Below are 25,506 nucleotides of genomic sequence, written 5' to 3'. Positions count from 1 at the left end.
TTCTCTCTGTCACATCTGAATGTGATGACACTGTTATGAGGAAGGTCTGGATGGATTACAACTGGACTATTAGGGTTGGATACCGTTCACATTTTAACCGGTACCTGAAATTCGATACCGGTACCCAACGGTACCTTTTTTTGATACTTTAGGGACGTTTACATCAATAACCTGTAAGTCATTCATAGAAGTGTTACTGACATTTTGCCAGAGCTGCCCTGGTCTCTGTCTGCCATTGTCTGTGATGTTTGTATACTGTAATATTTACTAGTAAATAGTAGGCTACTAGCTACTTAAATTTAATTAATAAAAACCACCATATTATTATTATTTATTTATTTTTCATTTCTATGAAAAGATTTCCCACAAATGATGTGTTATGTCTTCATTTGATTACCAGAAAATACACAAGACATTTAATTAATCTATCAAACAAAGTGCTGCACAACTGAGCTTTATACGGTTCAAATTAAAACATGAACAACATTTTTTATTTATTACTTAAAAGATAAACTTTTAATAAATTATTATTATTATTATATTAGTATTATTATAAAATGGTTTTAAATTCTACAGTACAACAGTAATGTATTTGTCGAGTTAAACCGAACTTTTATTTTGACGGGTTGCCGTGAAGAGCTTTTGAGTTTCTGTGTGTTTATGATATGACGGTAGTTTCTCTCAAGAGACACGGTAAAATGCTCATAAAGTGACTCTCGTGGGTCTGGAGATGACGTTTGTGCGTTCATGTCTTCATATGAGACGGCAGAGATGGAAACATGCGACCGTAATGCGCAATTCTGAGTGTGTGTGTGTGAGAGAGGTAAATTAAACCGTGCCTCTGCTCCATTCATTCGCACAGACACACGCAGGATTCGTGATTAAATAGTCTTTTTGCGGTTTAATATTCACAGACACTAGTCTATATCACCAGAAAATTGTTCTTGAAACTTAAATTAAAATTTAAATAGATTACTGGAGTGTGTTTTATAGGAAAACACTATTTCATTTTTTTTTACTTTGAAACTTCAAGTTTATTTCAATGGGTTTCTTTTTATTTGTATTTTTTATGAATTTTACTAGCAATTTCGGTTACTCTTTTATTTTAAGGTGTCATTGTTACAGTGTAATTCTACATTTAAGTACAGATTAATAATAATGAACTACATGAACTTATTATAGGGTTATGGTTAGGATTGGGGTGTTTTAGGTTAGTTGAATGTAATTATGCACAATAATTACTATAGTAATCACATAACGTCACCTTCCTAAAATAATTGCCCAAGTAATTTTTTCAGGTTTCTCAGAAAACACAAAAAACTGAACCAATAACTTCAGAGGTTGAGAATAGATTGTCATTCTTCTTGATGCAGCTGTCATCTTGAAAAGCTTGTAAAATTGCCTAAGTCTCATTGTCTTTAGACTTAGGCAAAATAAAACGGCTAAGTCACACTCTTGACATAGGCCATTATATTCTACCGGGGTAGAATTCCATGACCTGTTCAACTGAGGATGTGGGTGATTTTACCAGAGGTGGCCAGCATCATGAGGAGATTACTTTTGCAAAAAAAATTACTTTGGTATTTGTTTTAGGAAGGTGACAATATGTAACAAAGACACTAAAATAAAGTGTAACCAGATAAAGTGTAACCAGATAAAATGTAACCGAAGATTGGTGTAGAAACAATTTTTCACTTTGTTACACTGTAATTATACACTTAAGTACTGAGTAATATTAAGTTACTACGTGTACTTATTATAGGAATAGGTTTAGGGTTAATTGCATGCAATTATGCATAATTTATAGTTATTACTATAATAACTACATGTAACCCTGTCATTGTATAATTAAGTGTTACCCCCTTTATTTAAAGGTGTCGGTGTTACAGGGTAATTATACATTTGAGGACTGAGTAATTGACTACATGTACTTACTATAGGTGGGTTAGGATTAGGGTTTGGTTGCATGTAATTATGCATCATTTATAGTTATTACTATTGTAACCAGGACACTGTAAAATAAAGTGTTACCCAATTGTTTTCAATGTACAGGAGGAGAGAAGATAAAACAGGACAATCTCAAACAGAGACAAATAGTACCTCCTGGTGGACCAATCAGAGCAAGAGTTCCTTTCATTTCCGCTTACCTTCTGTCCGGCGATGTCTTCAGGTCTTTTACTGCTCATATTCAGTGAGAATTCTTGTGAACTTGTTGCGCTCCTAAAGGGAGTCGTCTTCACGCCATTGTCAAGTTTCTTGAGCTCTCGATCCTCTGAATTCACGCCAGACAAAGATGCAGCCGCTCTCACGTCCTCCCCGGCTGGGCCTGACCGCGATCTTTGGTCCCTCAGAGGATCTTCGGCAGTAGACAGGGATTCATGACTGCGGTCCGAAGCGCTGGAGTTCAGCCTCGTTCTCTGATGGGAGCTGTGGCTGTCACTCGACTCGCCGGAGTCTGAACGCTCCCGGTACGAAGGAATGACCTCTGATGAGGGCGAGCCATGGATCCTTTGGGTCAGAGGGCAAGAGACTTTCTCTCTGACCAAAGGATCTAGTACTAAAACCATGTCAGGGTTCGCACCTACAGAAAAAGAGACAGAGGCATAACTGTAAGTGCACTATTACAGAATATTTGAGGTTAGAATAAGGGTGATTTCACAATTGAGTCTTCTTTAAAAATACCAACCTCAGAGTAGTTTAAGTGTACTAAAAAGAAAAAGTATCCCACACCATTCCTGACCTTCAAAGTGGACTCAACCTCATTGAAGTCCACTTCAGCTGTGACTAGAGCTAAGTCCCAATTCAAAGACCGAAGGCTATCCCAATTTCAAAGGCTACTTCAAATGCGTCCATTTCTCGGGCAATGAAGGATACAACGGATGGATCCTTTGAGGCCCTAGCCTAATCCAGAATTCAAGCGACAAAAACATTCATAGGCTAGACCGTCCCATTTAACAACGCTCGGTCCGACTTCGAAGGATGCACCCTCTGAATTGGGACACAGCTTAGGTCTCAGTCTCAGCTCGCTTTCCACTCATAACATTGATTTTATAACTTGGACCACTACAAAGTTATAGCAAATATGATATTGATTTATTAAAGTGAATTGGTGAAGTAAACCTTTTGACTACCGTTCAAAATTATGGGATCAGTAAGAGTTTGTTTGTAAGAAATTCATATTTTATTCAGCATGCATTATATAAAACAGTAATAAAAGGCATTTAAAATGTTACTTTTTTAAAAATTGAGATTTATACATCATTTGAAAGCTGAATAAATAAAGCTTTCCATTGATGTATGGATAGGACAATACTTGGCCGAGATACAACTATTTGAAAATCTGGAATCTGAGGGTGCAAAAAAATCTAAATATTGAGAAAATCGCCTTTAAAATTGTCCAAATGTCCTTAGCAATGCATATTACTACTAATAATATATTAACAGTAGGAAATTTACAAAATATCTTCATGGAACATGATCTTAATATCCTAATGATTTTTGGCATAAAAGAAAAATCGATAACTTTGACCCATACAATGTATTGTTGGCTATTGCCACAAATATACCCGTGAGACGCACGACTGGTTTTGTGCTCCAGGGTCACATATCAGAATGATTTCTGAAGGATCATGTGACACTGATGACTGGAGTAATGATGCTGAAAATTCAGCTTTGATCACAGGATTAAATTGCAATATAAAAACTGTTGTTTTAAATTGTTATAACTGGGGCTGCCCCCTAATAGTCGACTAGAAGATTCTTGGTCGAAATGTTGTTAGTCGTTCTGTCACAGAAAAAAAAACTCCACAGGAAGTGGCAAAAATCAAGCAAGCTGTGACGGACAGATTGTTAACGGCAGGAAATCCAAACATTCGCCCATCATTTATCAACCTCAAATATAACTCATCACTTGAAACCAAGCGGCAACCTCCCTCAGTTTCTCTTGAAGCCAATACGGAAGTGACTTAAACTGCAATTCATTGACTGGCCACTAGAGACAGGCTCCAGAAGGAGCAGAATCTCATTGAGCTCATGTTAAAATGCCCAACTTTACAGCAGAAGAAAACATGTTTACAGTCTGCTACAAACTGTGGTTTTGGTCTCTACGGCTAATTTTGCCCTTCATGACGACTGTGAGGGGGGTGAATGTTTTTATTACTCATTCGTTTATATTATATAAAGCCTTAAAGTTCTGATAATTAAGGGTGTGGTCACTGAGTGACAGGTGGATTGCCGTTTGTCTGCTGTCTGTTAGTCATCGCGTCACCTCAGCTCCAGCCACGTCCCGCCTCTTTGCCCATTTTCTGTTATCCGGGAGTGAGGGCCAAGTATTTATCCGATCACTTGTCATTTTTGGTCGTACTGATAGGAGTAATGCAAACTGAAAAGGGTCTACCTTCATTTCTGTAAACTCACAATAACAACAAAACGTTGTACTTTTGCAAAATAAAGAAAACAAACAGGATGCGCTTTCTGCCGTCTCGTACACATAACTCTGTATCGGCATGTAAAACAAAAATTAACCGAAACTCAGAGCAGGGCTCTGAACCAGTTCAAGGAACGAAAACCGGAAACGAACGAAATTTTAAGAGGAACAAAAACGAAATCAAAATCAATTTGAATCGTTCTGAACAGAAACGTTAATTTGAAATGACCATTAACCGGTTAATAACTTTATTTTATCGTTCTGTTTAATATTTTAATCTGGCAATGACCAATCATGAATAGAGTAGTCCAGCATGTGACGTTGACGGGTCAAGCGTGAGTGAAATGTCATCTGTAAATCTACCGGTAACGCAAGTCAGTATGAGCGCGCATTTTCATGCCTCAAGTACATTTCTTTCCCCACTGAGGTCTTCAATGAAAGCGCAGGTATTGGAGGACATTCTTTTCATACGTTTAAATAAGCAGTACGGACTTTAAGCTCAAATAGACTGATTTAGGCTAGTTTGTGGATTCCGTTTAAGCCTATCCAAGTATAGCATCTATCAAACATTTTTCCTATAATCTTTCAGATTGCCAATACAGGACAATGTTTTTTATATAGAAGGTTGATGCTTCGTATGAAATGGTATGTTCTATTGCATTAAATGATCAAGCTTTATTAGCTGACTGAATTTGATTATGGGATGCAGACGTGTTGCGCAGTGTTTGCTTTGAAATTACCAGTTGACAGTGCATTAAAAGAGCAATGGTTATCCAGTTTATTTATTCTTTATTCATGCAATTTTTAAAACAAGTCGTGTTGAAAAGAAAAAGTGATGTACAAAGAATGTTATCACTCTTCTGAAAAGAATAGGCATATAGAGGGCCACTTTCCGCTCCATTAAAACAGGTCAATATTTGTCCCGCTGTTTATGCTTTGTAATTAAATGCATGTATTTCTGTTGTGGTTTTAAAAATTTTATTAAATAAATATTCAAGTTGAATTATCATGCGTTATATTATTATTGAGTGAAAATAAGTCTTTATTAATACATGTTTGTTTGTTTGGCTAAATTAAATTAAAATAACGTTATTAACCGTTATATTTTCAAATCAAACCGTTTTCGGAACAGTTTATTGAGGAACGCAAAAACGGAAACGTTAAAATATCGATTCTGCTCGGAGTGAACCGATTGATTTTTTTTTCCGTTTTTAAGCCCTGACTCCGAGTATAGTTGCCTCACAGACATGAGAAATATATCTATAGGAAGCTTGGAATGTCAAGCGATTGTCAACCAATTCAGGTGGAAAACAAATATTCTCAGATTATGTATTCTGTATGAAACGTGCATATAAGCGTGTCCACTGCTGAGATGACGAGTCCGCATCGTCGACTTAATTTATTGATAAAGTTTTTTCTGATGAAGAGATTATAATAATGTTTAGACTCCTTCTGGTTTTTTTACGATACAGTCATAATCATAACGTTTGCCGGTGTGCTGTGTGTGTTTGAGCACTGATTAGGCTATGTGTTATATATAGGCTATTAAAGGCTATTATTATGATTTATGGCTTATTCATGAAAAATCTTCAGTCAAGGACAGCCCTGGCCAGAATATTTCAAAATATTAGTCTTATTATGTTTTTGAATAAATGCAGCCTTGGTGAGCATAACACCATAAAAATAAAAATCATACCGACCCCAACATTTGAACGGTAGAGTAGGTTTTATATAAACCGTGCCACAGACTTAAAACAAATCATTTCCCACTGCTAAATAAAGGTTGTAAGTCACATTTCTTCCTCTAAAATTATGTTAAGCTACAATAGCCTAGTGTTGTTGGGGGGGGGGGGGGGGGGGGGGGGGCATCATATCAGTTTCTGAATATTATAGACTCTAATTTTACTCTTACCTTTTCCAGTATTTATTAGGGGTGTATCAGTTCACAAACATTACAGCTCGGTTTTAAAATCTCCATTCTGTACGTTTTAAGTACAACAGAGGAAATTTTTTTTTTTATATATATATATATAAACAGTGAACAAACTATGTCTGACCTTAAATTTAAAAGTCTGTCAATATTGCTGCAACTGGAAGCATCATACGCAGTTTATGGTGCTGTTGTAATTGGGGGAAAAGATTGGAAGTGCTTACAACTTTTGGACTTACACTTTTTAGACTAAGTTTAGTATTATTGCACTACCATTCAAATCCCAATTTAAAGCGAATGCACACGACGTCACTCATTCATTGAAGTCTGTGAAGTTAAACATAGATTCGCTAGCCGTAAGATGCAAGCTATGCACTGAGGAAAACGCATCTCAAATGCATTAAACGCATCTTTTTTAAATACAGGAACACAACAATTAGATTGCATTGTAGCAAAGTCCCTTCACTCGGCGGCCATCTTTGAAACGCCTCTCAGCCATACAAGTGGAGCTCCTATCTCTTTGAATGGGGAAACATCAAACTTTCCAAAAACTGTTCGCCAATCGTACAATTCAATTTCAGATTTGAAATCACCAATGAAATCTGACAACAACGTTTCATAAATTGTGTTTCTAAATGCTTATATTAATAAAAAAACTGAATTTGTTAATTGAATGTATGAATACTGCATACTGAATTTCTTTCAGGAGACTTGCAAGACTTTCATTAGCATGTATGGTGAAATACTAGTTCCTTTTCCACATATAAAAGCAAATATATGCAGCCAGGCACAGACAAAACGAACAGAACCAAGCCAAAGGAATGTCAGATGGTTATTGTAATGAGCTGTGCATGCTGGGTGGAGATAGGACATTTCCTTTCACATTTCCTGAGTATATGCACACTCAGGGCGAACAAGGACAGAGATACCCAGACAGAGAATCCATGGTGAGCACAGGAAGTGACATTGGTGTCAAACCTTCAGCTAAATATTTGACAACTTGGCATGTGTACCAGCTCAAATATGCAGATATAAACTCAAATTGGCTACTTTATTATATGTGGCTGTTATTGAAAGCTTCCAAATTTAAAAACCAGAGACATGAGACATTTTTATAGTAGCAAAAGCAAAGACTGCGACATGTCAAAATGCTCATCTGACTGATAATACGAGTGTGACGCGTCGGTCACACGCTCTATCTGTAATGAGAGAGAGCTAATGCTCTTTTAAGGTAACAGTGTTTCTGAGCAGATCCCTGTAATTTGTAGGAAAGCAGTCGTGCCGACATCCTGATACTTTTCACATCTGGTCAGGAAGTATCGTTGTGTTTCCACCATTCTCAGATCTCAGAGCAAAGTCTGTGCTTTTGGGCTGCTTAGTCTACGTCTTGTGTTATTTTCACTGCTTACAGAGTCAGGATATACTCCTTAAAAGGTCTTTTCAAAAGAAGGTTGTCTTATATTGAAGATTTATGATTATCATGAATGTCAAACATTTACTATTCAAATATTTGAAATACGAAGTGCAAGTGTGATAGCTTGCAACTTCAACTATATATAGCGTAAAAAAAACGTTAATGGCGATCAGAAAGCCCCTGGCTAAATTAAGAGTAAGTGAATATAAATGACACGTCTTAGACGTGTAACTGTGTTGAGGCTCAAGTGCTTAATTTGATTACCATCTTGTCTGCTTTGTTTACCACAAGTGATGTGGCAGGCAGTGAAGTTCAGAGATCCAAACCCCAGACGCATTCTTCAGCACAAAGAGCGGCTCTCCACACTCTCAGACAAATGCTAGGCTATAAAATAGTGCATGGCAAAGCCAACAAAGTCCCTCAATCATCTCTTTGGATAAACAGATTGGTTTCAGCTGGTATGGAAAACAGGTATTATAGATGCACTGCGTCTTTTATTGAAAGAATAATTCACCTAAAATGGTAATTAACTCCAAAAATGACACAAAAGCACTGGTTCATACGACTCTTTATTTGTGTAAGTATTAGATTAACTATATATTAAGTCGTTCATTCACGTTTTTCATGTAAATTGTATATAATTGGGATTTGTATGGAAGCCCATTTCAGCCACATAAGGAAAAAAACTTATTTTGGTAAATCAATTATGACAGAAAAGGTCAAAATGATCAAATATTAGGTCAACTTTTTTTATCTCATAATTTATGACACAGTAGTATCTAGTATCAATCATGGTTGACAATTTCGACTACAGACTTTATACAATTATGCCTAAATATGTCACAATTTTAACTCTCTCATAATGACTTAGTATCTCATTTCCACAGTCATAATGCACCCTTCGCCAGGAGTTTGATTGACAGGTGATCTGACCAATCATAATCCGCCATTTTTGTCCGACAAAGCAGTCAAGAGAGTTCGTAGATTAACGTTGGTGGACTTGAACTTGAAAAACGGTGTGTACTGACGTCTTTCCGCGGTTGAAACAACATTCCTTCTGAAGTTCATTCATGTTTATTTGATACTATAAATTAACTAGAAGGAAGAGATGATCGTTCACATCTCGAGCAGCTTTAACTGAGGCGCTACAGCGACCTGTCACCACACATTAAAGAGACACAAAACGGTATTTATTGTTTACATTTATTTTAAAAAAAGACAACATTTTAGAGTTGAGACTTTGTTTGATATTAAAAGTCACCTGCTCTGTCCTGTCTGTCAGTGCGTTGTCAGTGTCCTCTTTGCTCTGCGATGTGTTTTTCACTACGTGAGAAAGTGTGTGTGTGTGTGTGTGTGTGTGTGTGTGTGTGTGTGTGTGTGTGTGTGTGTGTGTGTGTGTGTGTGTGTGTGTGTGTGTGTGTGTGTGTGTGTGTGTGTGTGTGTGTGAGAGAGCGCGGCTTGTCGGACATAGCAACGGTAACTAAAGGGGGCGGAACGGTCAATTATGACTCAACTTCTCAATTATGACTTTTCTCATAATTATAACTTCGTTATTTTTTTTGTCATTGACATTTTATCAATTTTTTTTACTTATTTTGACTCTCATAATTATGATTGTCATAAAAAGTCATAATTATGACAGTCAGTCTTTTCTCATTTTCAACTTCTCATAATTATGACTCTCTCATAACGCAGTACTTCATAATTTCGACTTGCGTTATAATTATGAGTGTCAAAAGCCTGAATTTGTCATGATTATGACTTTCTCAATTTCGACTTTTGAATAGGAATAAATAATTGCCAGAAAGAAATAATACGTGTGACTTATTCCTTTAACATTTTTATATATGTTTTATTTTCAGATTATCCCAATACTTACTAAAAAATACTAACATACTTTTAGTTAAAAGCCTGACGTCCCATGGTATTACCACCTGACACGATCACTGTACCACCACAGCACTATTTCTATGTGAAATGAAAAAGCAGCAAGACAGTCTCCCTTTATCCAATTTATAAACGTCTTCAACTCAAAATGTGCTTAAGTCTCTGACCCCAAACTTCAAAATACTTGCGAGACAAAAGCATGTCCCCTCCCTAATTCGCCACAATGCTCTTCCCTGTCCTGTCCCAACCCCAAACTTCCTTTGTCTCCATCTGAACAACAAACAGTGGCTTCCCAAAATGTCTAATTTCTGCACTCATTAAGGCCGTCTTTGCTTGGCGCTGCTCTCCCCCTGGCCAAAATTACTGGGTTGAGCAGCTGAGTAAGGACCACTAACATCACAAATGTCAGGGTCACAGGAAAGGAGTTTAACTTCAACAGACTGAGTGTCTAAATATAGGGGTTGACCTGGAAGGGGGGATGAAAGTCTGTTTGGTAGACATAAATGAGCTTTACACCCCCCTCGCCATAGTCTACTTTGGTGTGGAAGAACATTCTATACTTTTTGGCAAGATTAAACTCTTTTCTCAGATGAGTAAGTGATTGTTTTGTGTGAGTTAACTTGCCTTCTCTGTGGTTCTCAATTCTCTCAGATTGGCTGATGAGCGCTTCTGCCTTGATGTTATCCTGCACGCTCTGCAAAAAATAAACAAATACATAAACTTAAATACATTGCATCTGAAGTCATATTCAAATGATAAAATCATACTGAATAGGAGACCAAGATAAATGTGGCCAAAACACAAAATTCCATTTCAATAGCAATTCAACCATCAGAACCGCATTGATTTGGGACAGAACAAAGTAAACAGAGCTGCACAATTCTGGATAAATTGAGAATCACATTTTTTTTGTTTAAAATAGAGATCACGATTCTGAATATACAACTAAGCAAAACAGTATATTACAAAAATATATGCAATTCAGTTCGCTAAAAATTCACTCTCAGAAAAAAAGGTACGAAATATGTCACCGGGATGGTATACCCTTTAAAAAAGTTCTAATATTTACCATTTAGATATTAATATGTACACTTTTGGTACCATAAGTATGTATCTTTAAGGGTGTGTTCACACAAACCGTTTGGCCCTGGTCCGTTTAGTGTTCACATTGGCATTAACACCGAACATAAAGGCATATGTATGATTGGTCAGGTTTTATTACGTATATTTTGCGACTGAACATCCAAAACAATGCTGTGCTCTGGGCTAAATGCGCTCGTTGTTTGTGCGTATCCTATTTTGACCAGCTGAGAACTCGTGAAGAGCTTATAAAATGTGTCAAGGAGTCAAAACAGTGGCAGGAATCCCTCCGTCACACACACAAACCAAGATCTGCTGCGAGGAGACGCGGTTCTGACGGCTGTACTGAACTGTATAGGGTCGCATCTTGTGACAATGTGTCCCATATTTGGTTCGTTTGCACGTCTTTGGTCCGTGTTGCGTTCATATTTCAGTCGAACCACACAAGAGTTCGTTTGGAAGCGGACCAAGACCCATCTTTTCAGTGTCTCTGTCCGCACCAGGGTTCAGATGAACCGCACTAACAGAGCAATCGCACCAGGGTTCGTTTCAATTAAACCAAACAAGACACGTGTGAACACACCCTAAGGTACTAATATGCACTCTTTAGGTACAAAGGTATACCTTTTGAAAGGCTACCGCCCCAGTGACAGCTTTTGTACCTTTTTTCTGAGAATGTTCAATGACTCAGCGTTTTTGAACGAATCTCTTGAATCAATGACTTGCTCTCAGGCGTCTCAGTCTCCACTGGGCTTGACTAAAATGATAATGTAGTTACAACCTTATTAAATAACCCTACTAAGAGTAGCTGCTGTACAGTACTCATATTGCTCCTCTCCTTCTACTCTAAGTAGGGGGGGAAATACTATGGAAGTCAATGGGTGCCGTCACTTGTCTGGTTACCAACATAATTTAAAATATCTTCTTTTATGTTTAACAGATGAAAGAAACTCATACAGGTTTGGAACAACTTGAGGTTGAGCAAGTGATGACAATTGTCATTTTTGGGTGAATGATCCGTTTAAAGCTCAAGTAAGTGTTGCCAGATGTCACAAAAAAAGCCCATTAAAAACTCTATATAAATACAAATACTTGGCAAAACTGTACCGGGGAACAAATATAAACAATAAAACTACTATTGGCAATATCCTAAAAAAGTAAAAGGTTATTAAAATAGTTCAATATAATATATTTCGATAGCCTATTATAAATTGATTGATGAAATAAAACAATAACATGAGAGTAAAAAATACTATAGTATGGGGGCTGTTGAATGCTTGAATCTGATTGGTTGATGAATGTTCTAAGGTGTGCAATGCACCCTTCGCCGGGAGTTTTATTGACAGGTGATCTGACCAATCATAATCTGCCATTCGCCAAATCCGCCATTTTTGTCCGACAAAGCAGTCAAGAGAATTTGTAGATTAAGGTTGGTGGACTTGAACTTGAAAAACGGTGTGTACTGACGTCTTTCCGCAGTTGAAACAACATTCCTTCTGAAGTTCATTCATGTCTATTTGATACTATAAATTAACTAGACGGAAAAGATCAGTTCACGAGCAGCTTTAACTGAGGCGCTACAGCGACCTGTCACCACACATTAAAGAGACACAAAACGGTATTTATTGTTTACATTTATTTAAAAATGACAATATTTTAGAGTTGAGTCTTTGTTTCATACTAAAAGTCAGTGCGTTGTCAGTATCCTCTTTGCTCTGCGATGTGTTTTTCACTGCGTGAGAACGTGTGTGTGTGTGTGGTGTGAGAGCGCAGCTTGTCGGACATAGCAACAATAACTAAAGGGGGCGGGTCTTTGCGAACGGTCAATTATCTTCATTATCTAACAGGGAAACGCACAGCTGAAGTAGTTCCCGCATTACAGCTCCATATCACTCTGCCAAATAATTTCAGTTATTTCAAAAGGTCCTTACAGCCGACAAGAGCAAAAGAACCAAAACCCACAATCACACGGACCAAGCAAATAAATATAGTAAACAATAGGATAAAAACGACTAATTTCCATTTTTGCCACAAAATTACGTTTTATTATGTACGGAAAGCAAACTCTTTCTCCCGCTCTCTCTGCTCTCCCACACACACACACACACACACTAGTGCAGAAACGTGTTGCCAGCGCTGCTCCCACGGTTTTATTAGTAAAATAGTTTAGCGACTTAAAAGCTACATGACATTTCTCACTCCGCGTCGCGTCATGACCGCACTACTACCTCGCGTGTGCATTATTTTTAGAATATTTCAACGGCCCGTCGTCAATTATTCCTTACTTAAATCAACTTCATTCAGAGTTTAATACACCTATGAGTTGTATTAAATATCAATCAATAGAGGGCACAAGTTTTTCTTATATATAAGGACGGGAGGCTTCAAGGACAATAAATTAAATAAAATTCAAAAACAAGTTTAGAATTCAATCTAAAATCCAATCTATGCATAGCCTAGAAATCTAGACGCAACCTAGCGACAGCAAATCTAATTTGCAGCGAGGGTCGTCTAGCAATTCTCCGTTGGCTTGCGAGCTGGAAAAACCAAACTCTGGTCAGACCAATCACGTCGTGTATAGAGTCAGTGGGCGGGCTTAACATAATGACGGCAGAGTTGACACAGTTTCACGTGCTACTTGTAAACAAAGAAGCTGGCGAACAGTGTCTTTCGAATCGGCTTTGGTCGCAACTCTTGGAGTTAAGCTTTTCTTTGAGAGAAGAATAAAGAACGGCACTGAAGTCATTCTTAAGAAAGGAAGATGTGTTCTGAGTTTTACTGACCGGATACGGCGAAAGTTTAATCTATCAACTAGCTCTGCTTCACCTTCTTCGTTGGTCTGGTTGGTTGTGGCGCTATTGAAAGACAACCGTTTATCCCGCCCCTCGGATTGAGCCCTGCCAATGGTGTGTTCACAGACCCAACGTCTTAATGTGGGTCTGACTTGTCAGGCTAATCTATGCATATATTGAAACAATTCAATCAATTCAAATTCGAAAATGTATTAAGCAGCAATTATTATTTAATTTTAAGCAGCTGATGCTCGTTCAAACGCAGAATTATAGAATATATGAGAATATAAATAAATACAAAGAATTCTCTCACAGTGAACCAGACTGAACCTTTAAGCTTTTGAGCTTGTATGTGAGTTGTAAAGAAGGCTGAAAGGACTAAGATGTTTAGTGTTAGCTTAACGCTGTGGACTTTAAGTCTTTTTGGCTTAACGTGATTGTCTACCTGCTGTAAAAGGATTAACAGTTATAAGGTACAATAAACACCAAACCGCAGTTAATCAGCAGCCCAACACAAACAGAAATAATCAGGCATTACACGAGGTCATGCATTGGAGTGTTTTTGTTTCAGACCAGCTGAAGTGTTGAGAGAATGATTTAAACCTAACATATGTAAATGACCATTTTGTCCCAGAGTAAACCTGCAAGATTTTACTTGCAAACAGCAAAGCATCATTTCTCCGTTTGTAAAAAACAGATATAAAGCACACAGACGCAGACGCAGCTCAGCAGCAGTCACATCCATATGTCTACACTATAATTACAAGATGCTTGCCATGAAAAACACATGAGAAATGGCTTTTTCTGAAGTTCAAATCGAGGTTGCCATTCAAATTTTAGCCTGTTCCTTACACAAAGCTGTCGCGTGGCTTTCAAACACTTTGATTATAGAGCACGAGTTGCATGAACAACTTTTACTGTACTTTTTTGGTCTTTTAGGAGCTTGAAAGCCCCGGCTCCCCATTTACTTTTATCATGGAAAAAGCCGCTTCCCTCCATAGACGAAAGTCAGTCATATATGTGGTTCTGAGTGACGAGAGGATGAGAAAATTTTCTGTGCATGTGTATGTGGTAGATCCTTAGTGACAGGTTTAATTTAGTAATCATGCTAAAGCAGTTATAGAGGAACTCAGATAGTGACCAAAGTAAATTGTGAGCCAAATGGACTCTCCTGAACTCCCACAAGATCTCTGCTTCTCTCCTACAAGCATGAAAAACATTTTTCCCCCAATGCCACATAAAGCTTTACATCTTCTAAATTGTCCAATTTTGAGGTAGCCGAGTGCAAAAAGCTCATAAGATCTAGTGTGTGTGAAGCAGTCGGTGTCATTTTCCATGAGCGTCTGGATAAGTCTGGTGAACCACACACACACTTAACTCATGATGAGTGAAATACAGTAGCAGGGCCTGTCATTTTTGCTCCAACACATACACACACGGTAAAATGAGAGAAGAAGAGATCACACACCACATTCACAGGTCAGTTTCCCTTTGTCTCTCTCAAACAATTCGAGGGAAATTTAATTTTGCATTTTTAGATTTATTTACATATTTTAGTTTCCTTTATTATGCAGACACTACGGTTCAAATGTTTGGGGTCAATCTTTTTTTTTTTTTTTCAATCTCAAGGATGAATTAAGTTGATCAAAAGTGACAGCAAAGACAAGGATTCATATTTCAAATAAATGCTGTTCTTTTGAACTTTCTATTCATCCAAGAATGATGAAAAAAATGTATCATGTTTCCACAAAAATACGCAAATGTCATTGGGAAACAGTCAAGCCAAAACGGTTTTCAACATTGAAAATAAATGTGTCATGAGCAGCAAATTGTCATATCATAGAATGATTTCTGAAGGATCATGTGACACTGAAGACTGGAGTAATGATGCTGAAAATTCAGCTTTGGTCACTGGAATAAATTACAGTTTATAATATATTCACATAGAATACAATTATTTTAAATTGTAATATTTAACAATTTTTTTTTATAAAATACATTTGTGTATGTGTGTATACACAAAATTACACACACACACATACTAAAAATGTGGTATATATACACCTTAGTCATTTAATTTTGTACTACTGAAAAATGTAACTTTAATTCTAATGTAAATTCATTAACATTTGAGCAATGAATACAGTTAATTAAATGTAAAAATGTATGGCATTTAATCCATATTAATGAAACAGTGGAAGCTATGACCCTTATGTCAACAGCACAATATTTATAGTAACCCATGATAAAACCCTTCATGAAAGACTCATTTACCTTCTTCTGGAGTTCCTGTATGAAGCTCTCAGTCCACACGTGTGTACGGCACATAAAAGGCAGCACTCAGTCACTGAGCTCAAGCTACCGTACACACACACACACACACACACACACACACACACAATCACACTGGCCACTCCCCCTTCTTCCTGACCACTCCCACTCTCTTCCTCCTCACATCCCACCCTTCCTGGTTAACTCAAGTCTCTTGCTTCTCATTATATTGCAGGTCAACAGATAAACTGCAGACGTGGACCCCTCAGTTTCAAACTTTGCACCTTAAAGTGACATAAAAACAGTCTTAAACTGCCAAATCATATAATCATATGTATTTAGGGAATCTATTTTTTCTAATTATTTTTTTGATTAGAACAAATTCATTTTTAGGGCTTTATAAATAGTCTACATCTAGTAATAATTTCATATTATTCAATGAGTTCATATACTGTCCGTGTATGTTCATATTCATATACTTCATATACTATATCAAAATTGAAACTCAAAGTCAAAACCAGCCTCCACACTGGAGTCCCATGATTCCCAAAGCCAGTCTTTGTACACAGGAAAAGATGTCAAACTGAGATATAACAAAACGAAGCAAACAAAACATGAAAGCACAAACGCACAGACCTCATGTCACAGAAGGAAAACGTTCAAAAGGAGAATTCTGCTGGTAAACACGAGGGAATCACTCAGACAACACACAGGAAAAACATTCATACTCTGGGACTTAAGTGAAATACTGTATACAAAGCAGATGTAAATATCAAGAATGAACAAGAGGGCCCATTCTTTCCCTTTTTGAACATATTGTATCTGTCATTTGTGGCGCAATATATGAAAAGTATTAAATCAAAGCTACAGTTTTAAAATATTTATGTTAAAACACTATTTCCTTGCTTACTTAAAGCTAGTGTTTATCTACAGAAGACTTAGGGGTCGTGCAAAAGATGCAACATGTGAATGCTCAAGTTCGTTATTTTAAAGGGGTCCTATTATGCTCCTTTTTACAAGATGTAAAATAAGTCTCTGATGTCCCCAGAGTGTGTATGTGAAGGTTTAGCTCAAAACACCCCACATATAATTTACAGCATGTCACTTTTTGAGGGTGAACAAAAATGTGCCGTTTTGTGTGCGCCCCTTTATATGCAAATGAGCTGCTGTTCCCGGCCCCCTTTCAAGAAGAGGGCGGAGCTTCAAGAGCTCATGTTGGCAGTTCCGATTACCTCACGCAGACACACACTAAAACTGTCAGAAACTGTTCAGCCTTTTATGTTCAAACCGGAGACAGTCAATGATGGAGAGACTCGAGAAGAAGTGACAACATGTAGAATGAGACATTTCTGAATGGTTAGTTGATGAATTTATGTAGCTGATGTGGAGTTAACAATCTTCAAGGCACTTATTAGCATCAGGGCCTGAAATTTACTTTTTTTGACCACCAGCCACTGTGGCAGGTGGATTTAAAGCAGTTACTTTTTAACAGCCACTTTTCTTTTTTTGCCTCACAGGGCTCGACATTAAGCCTGTTCACATCCTTGTCCTGAATTTGTGTGTGTGTGTGTGTTGTAAATAATTTATTCTGAAGAAATATTCTCAACAGATCAATCTTATTTGACATATTTAAATCTGCATATCTTTGATATTTTTACCTTTTATAAAGGGCATTTTTTTTCCATAATCTTATTAAATATAGGCTATGCTTCAGCTTTCAGTTTATATTCTTAAATTTGATCTATAAATTAAATTAGAATAATAAGACACTATAGGGCTGTTACCAATCAAATTAAATAATTTACACTGAAAAATTACAACTGCATTAAAAAAATGTTATGAGATTGCTTTAAATATTTTGAATATATACAATTAACTAAGAAATGTTGGAAAGAATGTTTAAACATGAAACTTAACAGCCAGTAGGTGGCGGTAGGTTTTAATGAGCGAGTCATTGAGTCGATTCGTTCAAACGGCTGATTCATTTAAGAATGAGGCAGTCGTTTATGGTTAGGTCATTGAATCTTTGATACAAACGATTCATTCAAACGCTGAATCATTCAGTAACACACTGATGCTGTGAGATGCGTTATGGTTCTGCTGTGGTCTTTGTTTGGAATGATTTTCGCTGCTGAAATCGAACAAAAACACTCAATAGTGCATCTAAAATGTAAGTGACTTAATGTTAATTAATTGATTTCTCCGCGAGAGGCTGTGCGATCAACAGCGCAACATTGTTACAGTCAGTTTATTATACATTACAATAGGCTAAATATTATTATCCACTATGGATCGCCACTTACACTAAATTAATGCAGAATCATTCTTGCATTTTGGTGATTCCCTAGTTGTTTTTTGTTATTGACGTTTTAAACTGTCTAGTAGGGCTGCTCGATTATGGAAAAAATCATAATCACGATTATTTTGGTCAATATTGAAATCACGATTATGTAACACGATTATTTCACATGACTTTGGGAATGTGTTGTATTTATTAAAAATACACCTTTCAACAATTCAATTGAAATTGTAACATTTGTTGTACTTTTTGAACTATTAAAATAAATAATATAACATATATTCAAATCAAAGTATAAAAGTATTCACGTAAAAATGATAACCACAAATAAATAAGATCAACAATATGGTTCGGCTATGCTTTTCATGTACGTCTAACATTAGTTTTCAGGTACAGAAATGTATCAAATGTAAAATAACATTGCATATTTGAGTGCATAAATTAAAGATTAATCCTATTAAACTTACAAAAGCTATTCAATCAAGAGCGGTGAGTGATGTCCTTGTCTTTTGTTGTTTGACATTAAACAGACAGCAGTAAAGGCTACTGCCCCTTTAAGACCTCGCGTCTTCTTTATCGACTGTATAAAGTTCACTTAAGGCATATACAGACTATGTCTGCTAAGATACTCATCAAGATGGACATGTTGACATACGTTTTGTGTGAGTTTGTCCGTTTAAGAGCAAGACTTGAAAGAGAACTCAATATTTGCGCGCTGAGAGACGTGTGCGCGCTCTCGGATGACACAGAGACACATTTTCTCACAGCGCGCGCGGCTTCTCATTCTAAACCTAAACCCTAAAGCACTAAACCCGGGTGATGACGGTGAAAACGACTGGTCATATTCGAAAATATGGCAGCACTCGCAATCTCGCATGCATTGAACAAAGTTTACAAAGAGAGAATTATTTGAAAAATATGAAGGAAAAAAAGGACGTTTACACGGCAACCCTGCTCTCGTCAGTTTTTGTTTCTTTATTAGATTGTCATAGGTCACTCTGTTTAATTTTCAAGTGGTTAAACAAATTCGTGGTGTTGCCTTGCGTTGCAGCCACTACCATGTAGAAAATCTTAGCATGTTTCTGCTCGTCGTCTGATTCCTCGAAGCCAAACTGTTCCCAGACAACGGAGTTGGTTTTGCCTTTTTTGCTCACCAAACGCTGCTGTAACTGCCCTCCTTCTGCCATCTTTACTCGCGCCGAGTTTTTAAATTCCAGCGGATGATATGCACACGAGACTCACGACCTGAGATAGATTTGTGGGTTCGAGAGGGGCGGATGTGCGCGTGCGCGTTTCATTCAGAACGCAAGACAAAATAATCGTTTTTTCTCGATTGTACTATTTTGGTGATCGTTGGGAGGCAAAATCGAAATCGAAATCGAAATTCGATTAATTGCACAGCCCTACTGTCTAGTAAAATTCTCTTTCACTTGCCCCTTCAAAAAATCCACTAGTCCCACAAACATTGTTCTTTAACTTGTAAGAATACACATTTAAAGGGTTAGTTCACCCAAAAATGAAAATGATGTCATTAATTACTTACCCTCATGTCGTTCGACACCCGTCAGGCCTCCGTTCATCTTCGGAACACAAATAAAGATATTTTAGTTGAAATCTGATGGCTCTGAAAGGCCTCCATTGGCACAATGCACGGTTCACTCTCAAGACCCATAAAAGGTACTAAAGACGTCGTAACAAAGTCCATCGTTACAGTGGTTCTACAATAACTTTATAAAGTGACGAGAATAGTTTTTGTGCGCAAAAAAACCCCTAAATAACGACTTGTATCATGATGACCGATTTCAAAACAAGGCATCATGAAGCTTCGAAGCGTTATGAATCAGTGAGTCGATTCAGCGGTTTGAATCGCCAAAGTCACGTAATTGCAGCAGTTTGGCGGTTTGACACACGATCCGAATCATGATTCGACTCACTGATTCATAACGCTTCGAAGCTTCATGGTGCCATGTTTTGAAATCGGTCATCATGATATAAGTCGTTATTTAGGGTTTTTTTGCGCACAAAAACTATTCTCGTCACTTTATAAAGTTATTGTAGAACCACTGTAGAGAGATGGACTTTGTAACAACGTCTTTAGTACCTTTTATGGGTCTTGAGAGTGAACCGTGCATTGTGCCAATGGAGGCCTTTCTGAGCGATCGGATTTCAACTAAAATATCTTCATTTGTGTTCCGAAGATGAACGGAGGTCTTACGGGTGTCGAACGACATGAGGGTAAGTAATTAATGACAGAATTTTCATTTTTGGGTGAACTAACCCTATAAGTGCTGTCAAGTTATGTCCCATCTCACCAACAGTTTAATACTCGCACATCCAAACGTCGAGAAGGGCCTCATCTTCTTTCTGATCGTATAAACTTTCCGAAACAGCAGTCACATCCTCTCAAACTGCCCAATGAATCACTCAATTCTCATTGGCTACCTGCCAATGTGGCAGTTAGATTGACAGTGTTACCCGCCAATTGCAAAATTCACCCGCATTTGGTGGGTGGTCAGGTGTTAATTTCAGGCCCTGATTAGCATATTCTGTCATGATAATCTATAAATCGCTGGTGTGGGAACTGTTGTAAGATGCACAGAGCCAGAGAATATCTGCTGCATGAAGAGAGAACAGGTGTAGTTTAGTTTAATTACGGGTATAACTCATTTTGTCATCATGCTTTTATGGCATGTGTGTTCGTACTGTATTGCAATAAATGTGAAAGAAGGATGCGACAGCTTGAGCGACTCCCAAATCTACTACAACAACTCTTCCTCTTCTCAACATGGCCTTTGTTGCGTGTTCCCGGGGCCGGGGTTTATGTACATTTTAGGGTTAGGGATGTCACTAACTCTTGAATACGCTCATAGTCCCTACCAGCCGTTTGTTGTAGCTCTTAAAAAGAGATTTCTCTGAAAGAAAATATCTCCCTTTGCTTTGAACTTTGAGTGCCGTATCTTTGCAGATGTTGCTTATGCTCAAACAGCAACATTACACACTAACTTAAAGCGAAATCATAATTAACCACCTATTTCCAGGTGCGTCTACGCCACAACGAGATAAAAAAAAAAAACATGTGACAAGAACATAAAGACTAATTTTGAGTAAAAAGAATCTTGCAAACAGCATATTATGTGCACTAACCAACACTTTGTGTGTTGCCTTTGTCCTGAGCATCAACTGAAAGAAGATGGGTGGGAAGTTTTGCATTAAATTTCAAATGTTGATGGCAAACTCACTGTTACATGTCCTCTGTGACACGAAAATAACCTGTGCCATATTACCATAGGAGACTTTATTCCCTCATTGAAAAGCTGCTTATGAAGATGTGATACCCAATAAGTGAAGATATGATCACACTGGATCTCCTTATATCTTTCTTTCCCGTTGCTGAAAACACATCACATTTGGTTACCTGTTAGTTTCAGTAAACGTACTAGGCGTTCAGTTGGATGTGGGTAATATTACAAACAATTATAAACGGATACACAGGTAAGGGTGCTGATGTTTACTCTAAAGTCTCGCTGAGATACTGCCTGGGAAAGAGCAATGGAAAGAGAGGAGTAACTTGAGGATAAGGAAATGAAATAAACAAATTTGACATGGAGGAGTGGAGAGGGACAAGGGTAGATTAAGGTGAAAGAAGCAGCACATTTTTAACATTCCCCACATTTCAGTCGGCGGAGAGATCTGATTTAACACATTAAAGTCACTGGAGGACAAAGGTGTGTGTGTGTCATATGGGAAGTTGGAATGAAAAGAAAGTGAAAGCAAAAAAAGTAGAATAAAGTAAGAGGATAGAAGGTTGCTAAAATATTCAGTACACCTATTTGCATATTCAGAAAAACTTTTTGCAAATGTTCTTTTAACATACTTTTCAACAAATTCATACATTTTAGGTGTTATATTTTGTTGTAAATAAGGGAGTAACAACAAAATTGCATTTAGCGACCAGAAAAATCTTCATTATTTAATCAACTAATGTTTCTAGAGCCAAAACCACATTTTAGAAACTGTTTGAAATGTTCAAAAAACACATTCTTTTTCCCATATTCTCCATTGTTGCTGCTCCTTTCTTCCCAGGCTGCGTTCCACTACACTTTTTTTAGACATGCACTTGCGAACTTCCCCTCGAGGGAATGCCCGCCACCCTTGCAGCCCTCCACTTCCTGAAGTGGACGAGGGAAGTTTATAAAGACAGACCCTCGTCTCCTCGATTTTGACAGAGGGAGCGAGTCTACTCTTCAAGTACACTTCAAGCAACTCTATATCCCACAATGCAACTTAATTGTGACTTCACAGCAGATCACGCTTAACTGAAGTGTATGATATATTAATTATTTTGAGAATTAAAATCACAAGTGTATAATATTTTAATTATGTTGAGATTTAAATCGCATAATACTTGTAGCTACCTTATGTTTACAGTCAAAGTGTATACTATTGAATTTTTTTTTTTCGTTTGTGTAATTTTATTGTTCTCCAACAGCTCACATACCTATGATTTTATATATTTTCTACAACAACTTATATGCATATAGAATGGTGCATAAAACAAATTCATAATTAAAAAAAGGGTTCAAATAATAAATCAACTCAAGTGATCAACGCTTAGTGCGTTGCGTTTAAATCTTATGCATGAGTTCCGCCAGTAGTGTGCACTCCTGCAACGCAAGCAATGGACCCCGCAAAACGCCAGGCGTAAAAGCGTAATTTTTATGCTGTGTTCACACCAAACGCGAATAGAGTGTTAAAATTGCGTCTACCGCATCTAGTTAGACGCTTGAACATTTTGAATCCATTTGCGCATCCACAGCGAATTGGACACGCCTATAAATTGAGCGTTCAAGGCGCTCCAGGAGAAATGTCATAAAACACCACTCTGCCTCTTTTCATTTTCATTAAAAATCTATATTAAACATTAATAGCCACACAAATGTGGTCCAGGATTTGGCAGACAACAAATTGTTGATTCATGACACCAAAGATCGCCCGTTAGATCCACACAAGACAAACCACTACAGGACATCCGAGCCAGCGGCACAAAAACACAAGATAATTTTTTTAAATAGGCGCTCTCTTTATAAATAAACCACAGATTTGAGCTTTGAACAACTACATTCTCACCTGAAAAAGTCATAAAACTACATTTTGTAACACAATAGTAGTATTTTTAAATTATGCAGGGTTTCTCATCATGGCACTTTACCACATGACAGCAGCGAGCAGGCTCCTCATTGGTTAACGCGGCGCGAATTGATGCCAAAGTTCAGATTTTTCAACCTTGGGCGTCAGACACGAATTCGCTTCAAACGCGTGAATGCACAAAAAGCACCACTCGCGCATAATGCGCATATCGCGCAAGACGCTCAAATGAGGCAGAATCGCGTCCATCGCGCCTTGCGAAACGCGTCTAACGCACCGCAGAAACCTCCAGACGCGCGTCAACGGGCCTTTCCATTGACTTAACATGGAAATCACTCGCGCCAGACGCTCTATTCGCGTTCGGTTTGAACGCAGCATTAAAAAAAACGCCTCGGGTTCGTTTTTTTATTTTGACGCGGTGCGTTAAACACTGGCCGACCAATGATATCAGCGCTTTTGTTCACGTGCCTGAAGTTACAGTAAAACACGACTTGGCACCTTGTGTACCGGGAACCATCTAATAAATTTGTACGTTCACTCGGCGCATCGACAGTGACAATCGCTTGGGTGTGAACACTCAAGACGCGCCGAAAAACGCTGGTGTTAAGGGCGCGCGACATTCGTCCCGGTGTGTTTAGGCCTTCAGGGAGTTCAGAAACACTGATATAGGTAGAGAAGAACTCCCTTTGTAACTTTACAGATATTTTTCATGTTCAATGTTGCTCAAACAGCAACATTAGACACTAAAGAGAGTTGAACATGTAAAAAAGCTTAACAGGTCCTCTTTAAACAAACTTATAATACAAGTGTATTTATCTGAGCCTATAAAGATGTCAATAAAGATGCTTTGTCCACTACCTAAACATAAATCACATTTGCACAGTGATATGCCATTATATTCATTACATAATTTTCCATATATGTACTTAGATTTTAGTGCAAATTATTAGAAAAACAGAAAACTTTAGTTTAGCGTCCAATTCTCACTAGTTGTTTATTAGCATGCATATAACTAGGATATTGGCTCACTTATAAAGCACATATTAATGCCTTATTCTGCATGATCATTTTCAACATCCCTTAATCCTACCCAACACGTAAATGTAACAACTACCTTACTAACTATTAATAAGCAGTAATTAGGAGTTAATTGAGGCAAAAGTCGTAAATAATAGTGAGAATTGAACCCTAATCTAAAGTGTGACTGAAAAATTATATAAAATCCTAACCCTGACCCTATTTCCCACTTAAATTGAATTCATGAACTTTTGAAAATGCTAAAACAATCTCCAGTTGAGCGTCTACAGATTTATCTCCCCTCATTCCACATTAATCCACAAACTTCAGCCTAGTTATCCCTGAGATTTGTAGCTTCTGATATTCACCACGCCACATTTACTCACCTGTAGGTCAAAGCTGCTTTGAGGATTTTGTCGTCGCTCTGTTCTTTGGCCAGCGGTCTGAACCTTCTCTAATGCTCCTATGAATGAGAACGGGGGGGAATGTAAACACACACAGACGTATAGAGATATTTTCCCAGCCCTTTAGATGCAATCTCACCTCGTATCTCCTCATCTCTCAGCCGGCGAATGGCTGCACGAATGAGTTTTCTCTCTTCATATTCACTGGTGCTTCGCAACTTGAAAGAAGGAAAGAAAAGAAAATAGAGGGCAAGACACAAAAACAGTAGTTAGGTTGACATGACTGATACTTAGACCCACACAGAATGTGCATTGTGCACCCACAGAATTCCCCAGAAAGAAAATCTTGGTATATTTCCACAGAATTCAAACAATTCAACGCAAATGGTATCATGCAGATTCCTCAATATAACTTTTTGAAGTGCAGTACTCTCATCTCTGTTTACCATATTTAAATAATTTTGCATATTTTTTTACTGCAAAGAACTGGGCAGGAACACTACATCAATTCCATGTGCAACTGCTAATAACATTGTAATAAAATATCCCATTATAATCAGTGAAGCTGTCTACACTGGAAGTACCCACAACTTCTACACTAAAAGTGCCCAGAGTACTTTTGATCGAAAGTAGGGATGCACGATATATTGGCCTCCATATCGGTATCTGGCGATATATAACATTTTTTATGTTACTTCAGATGTGCACTGTCCGACATGATGGCTTTGAATTGCTCGAAATATGATTGAAATCACTTCAAAACGGAAATTATGGTTCAAAATGTGCAGCGCAAGTCTGTCATATAGACTACATAAAATTATAATAAAAACATTATAATTGT

The 25,506-nt window shown here is 37.6% G+C and overlaps 1 protein-coding gene across 7 annotated transcripts in view; it reads right to left on the bottom strand.

The window, feature by feature from the left end:
* Nucleotides 1–25,506, bottom strand: part of smtnb (smoothelin b) — a 100,523-nt gene that overhangs the window by 49,355 nt on the left and 25,662 nt on the right. For 3 of the 7 annotated variants that reach the window (XM_079815451.1, XM_079815449.1, XM_079815450.1), the window contains exons 4-7: nucleotides 24,805–24,883; nucleotides 24,648–24,724; nucleotides 10,282–10,351; nucleotides 2,148–2,581 (exon numbers count right to left, since the gene is read on the bottom strand). In XM_079815451.1, coding sequence (XP_079671577.1) covers nucleotides 2,148–2,581; nucleotides 10,282–10,351; nucleotides 24,648–24,724; nucleotides 24,805–24,883 — 660 coding nt within the window. Of the gene's footprint in view, nucleotides 1–2,147; nucleotides 2,582–10,281; nucleotides 10,352–15,803; nucleotides 15,929–24,647; nucleotides 24,725–24,804; nucleotides 24,884–25,506 lie in introns of those variants that run through there. The other 4 variants (XM_079815453.1, XM_079815452.1, XM_079815454.1 and 1 more) reach the window with 2 other exon arrangements.

This window comes from Gobio gobio, assembly GCF_949357685.1.
Source record: "Gobio gobio genome assembly, chromosome: 4".
NCBI lineage: Eukaryota > Metazoa > Chordata > Actinopteri > Cypriniformes > Gobionidae > Gobio > Gobio gobio.
This window is presented reverse-complemented; position numbering and strand designations above follow the sequence as displayed.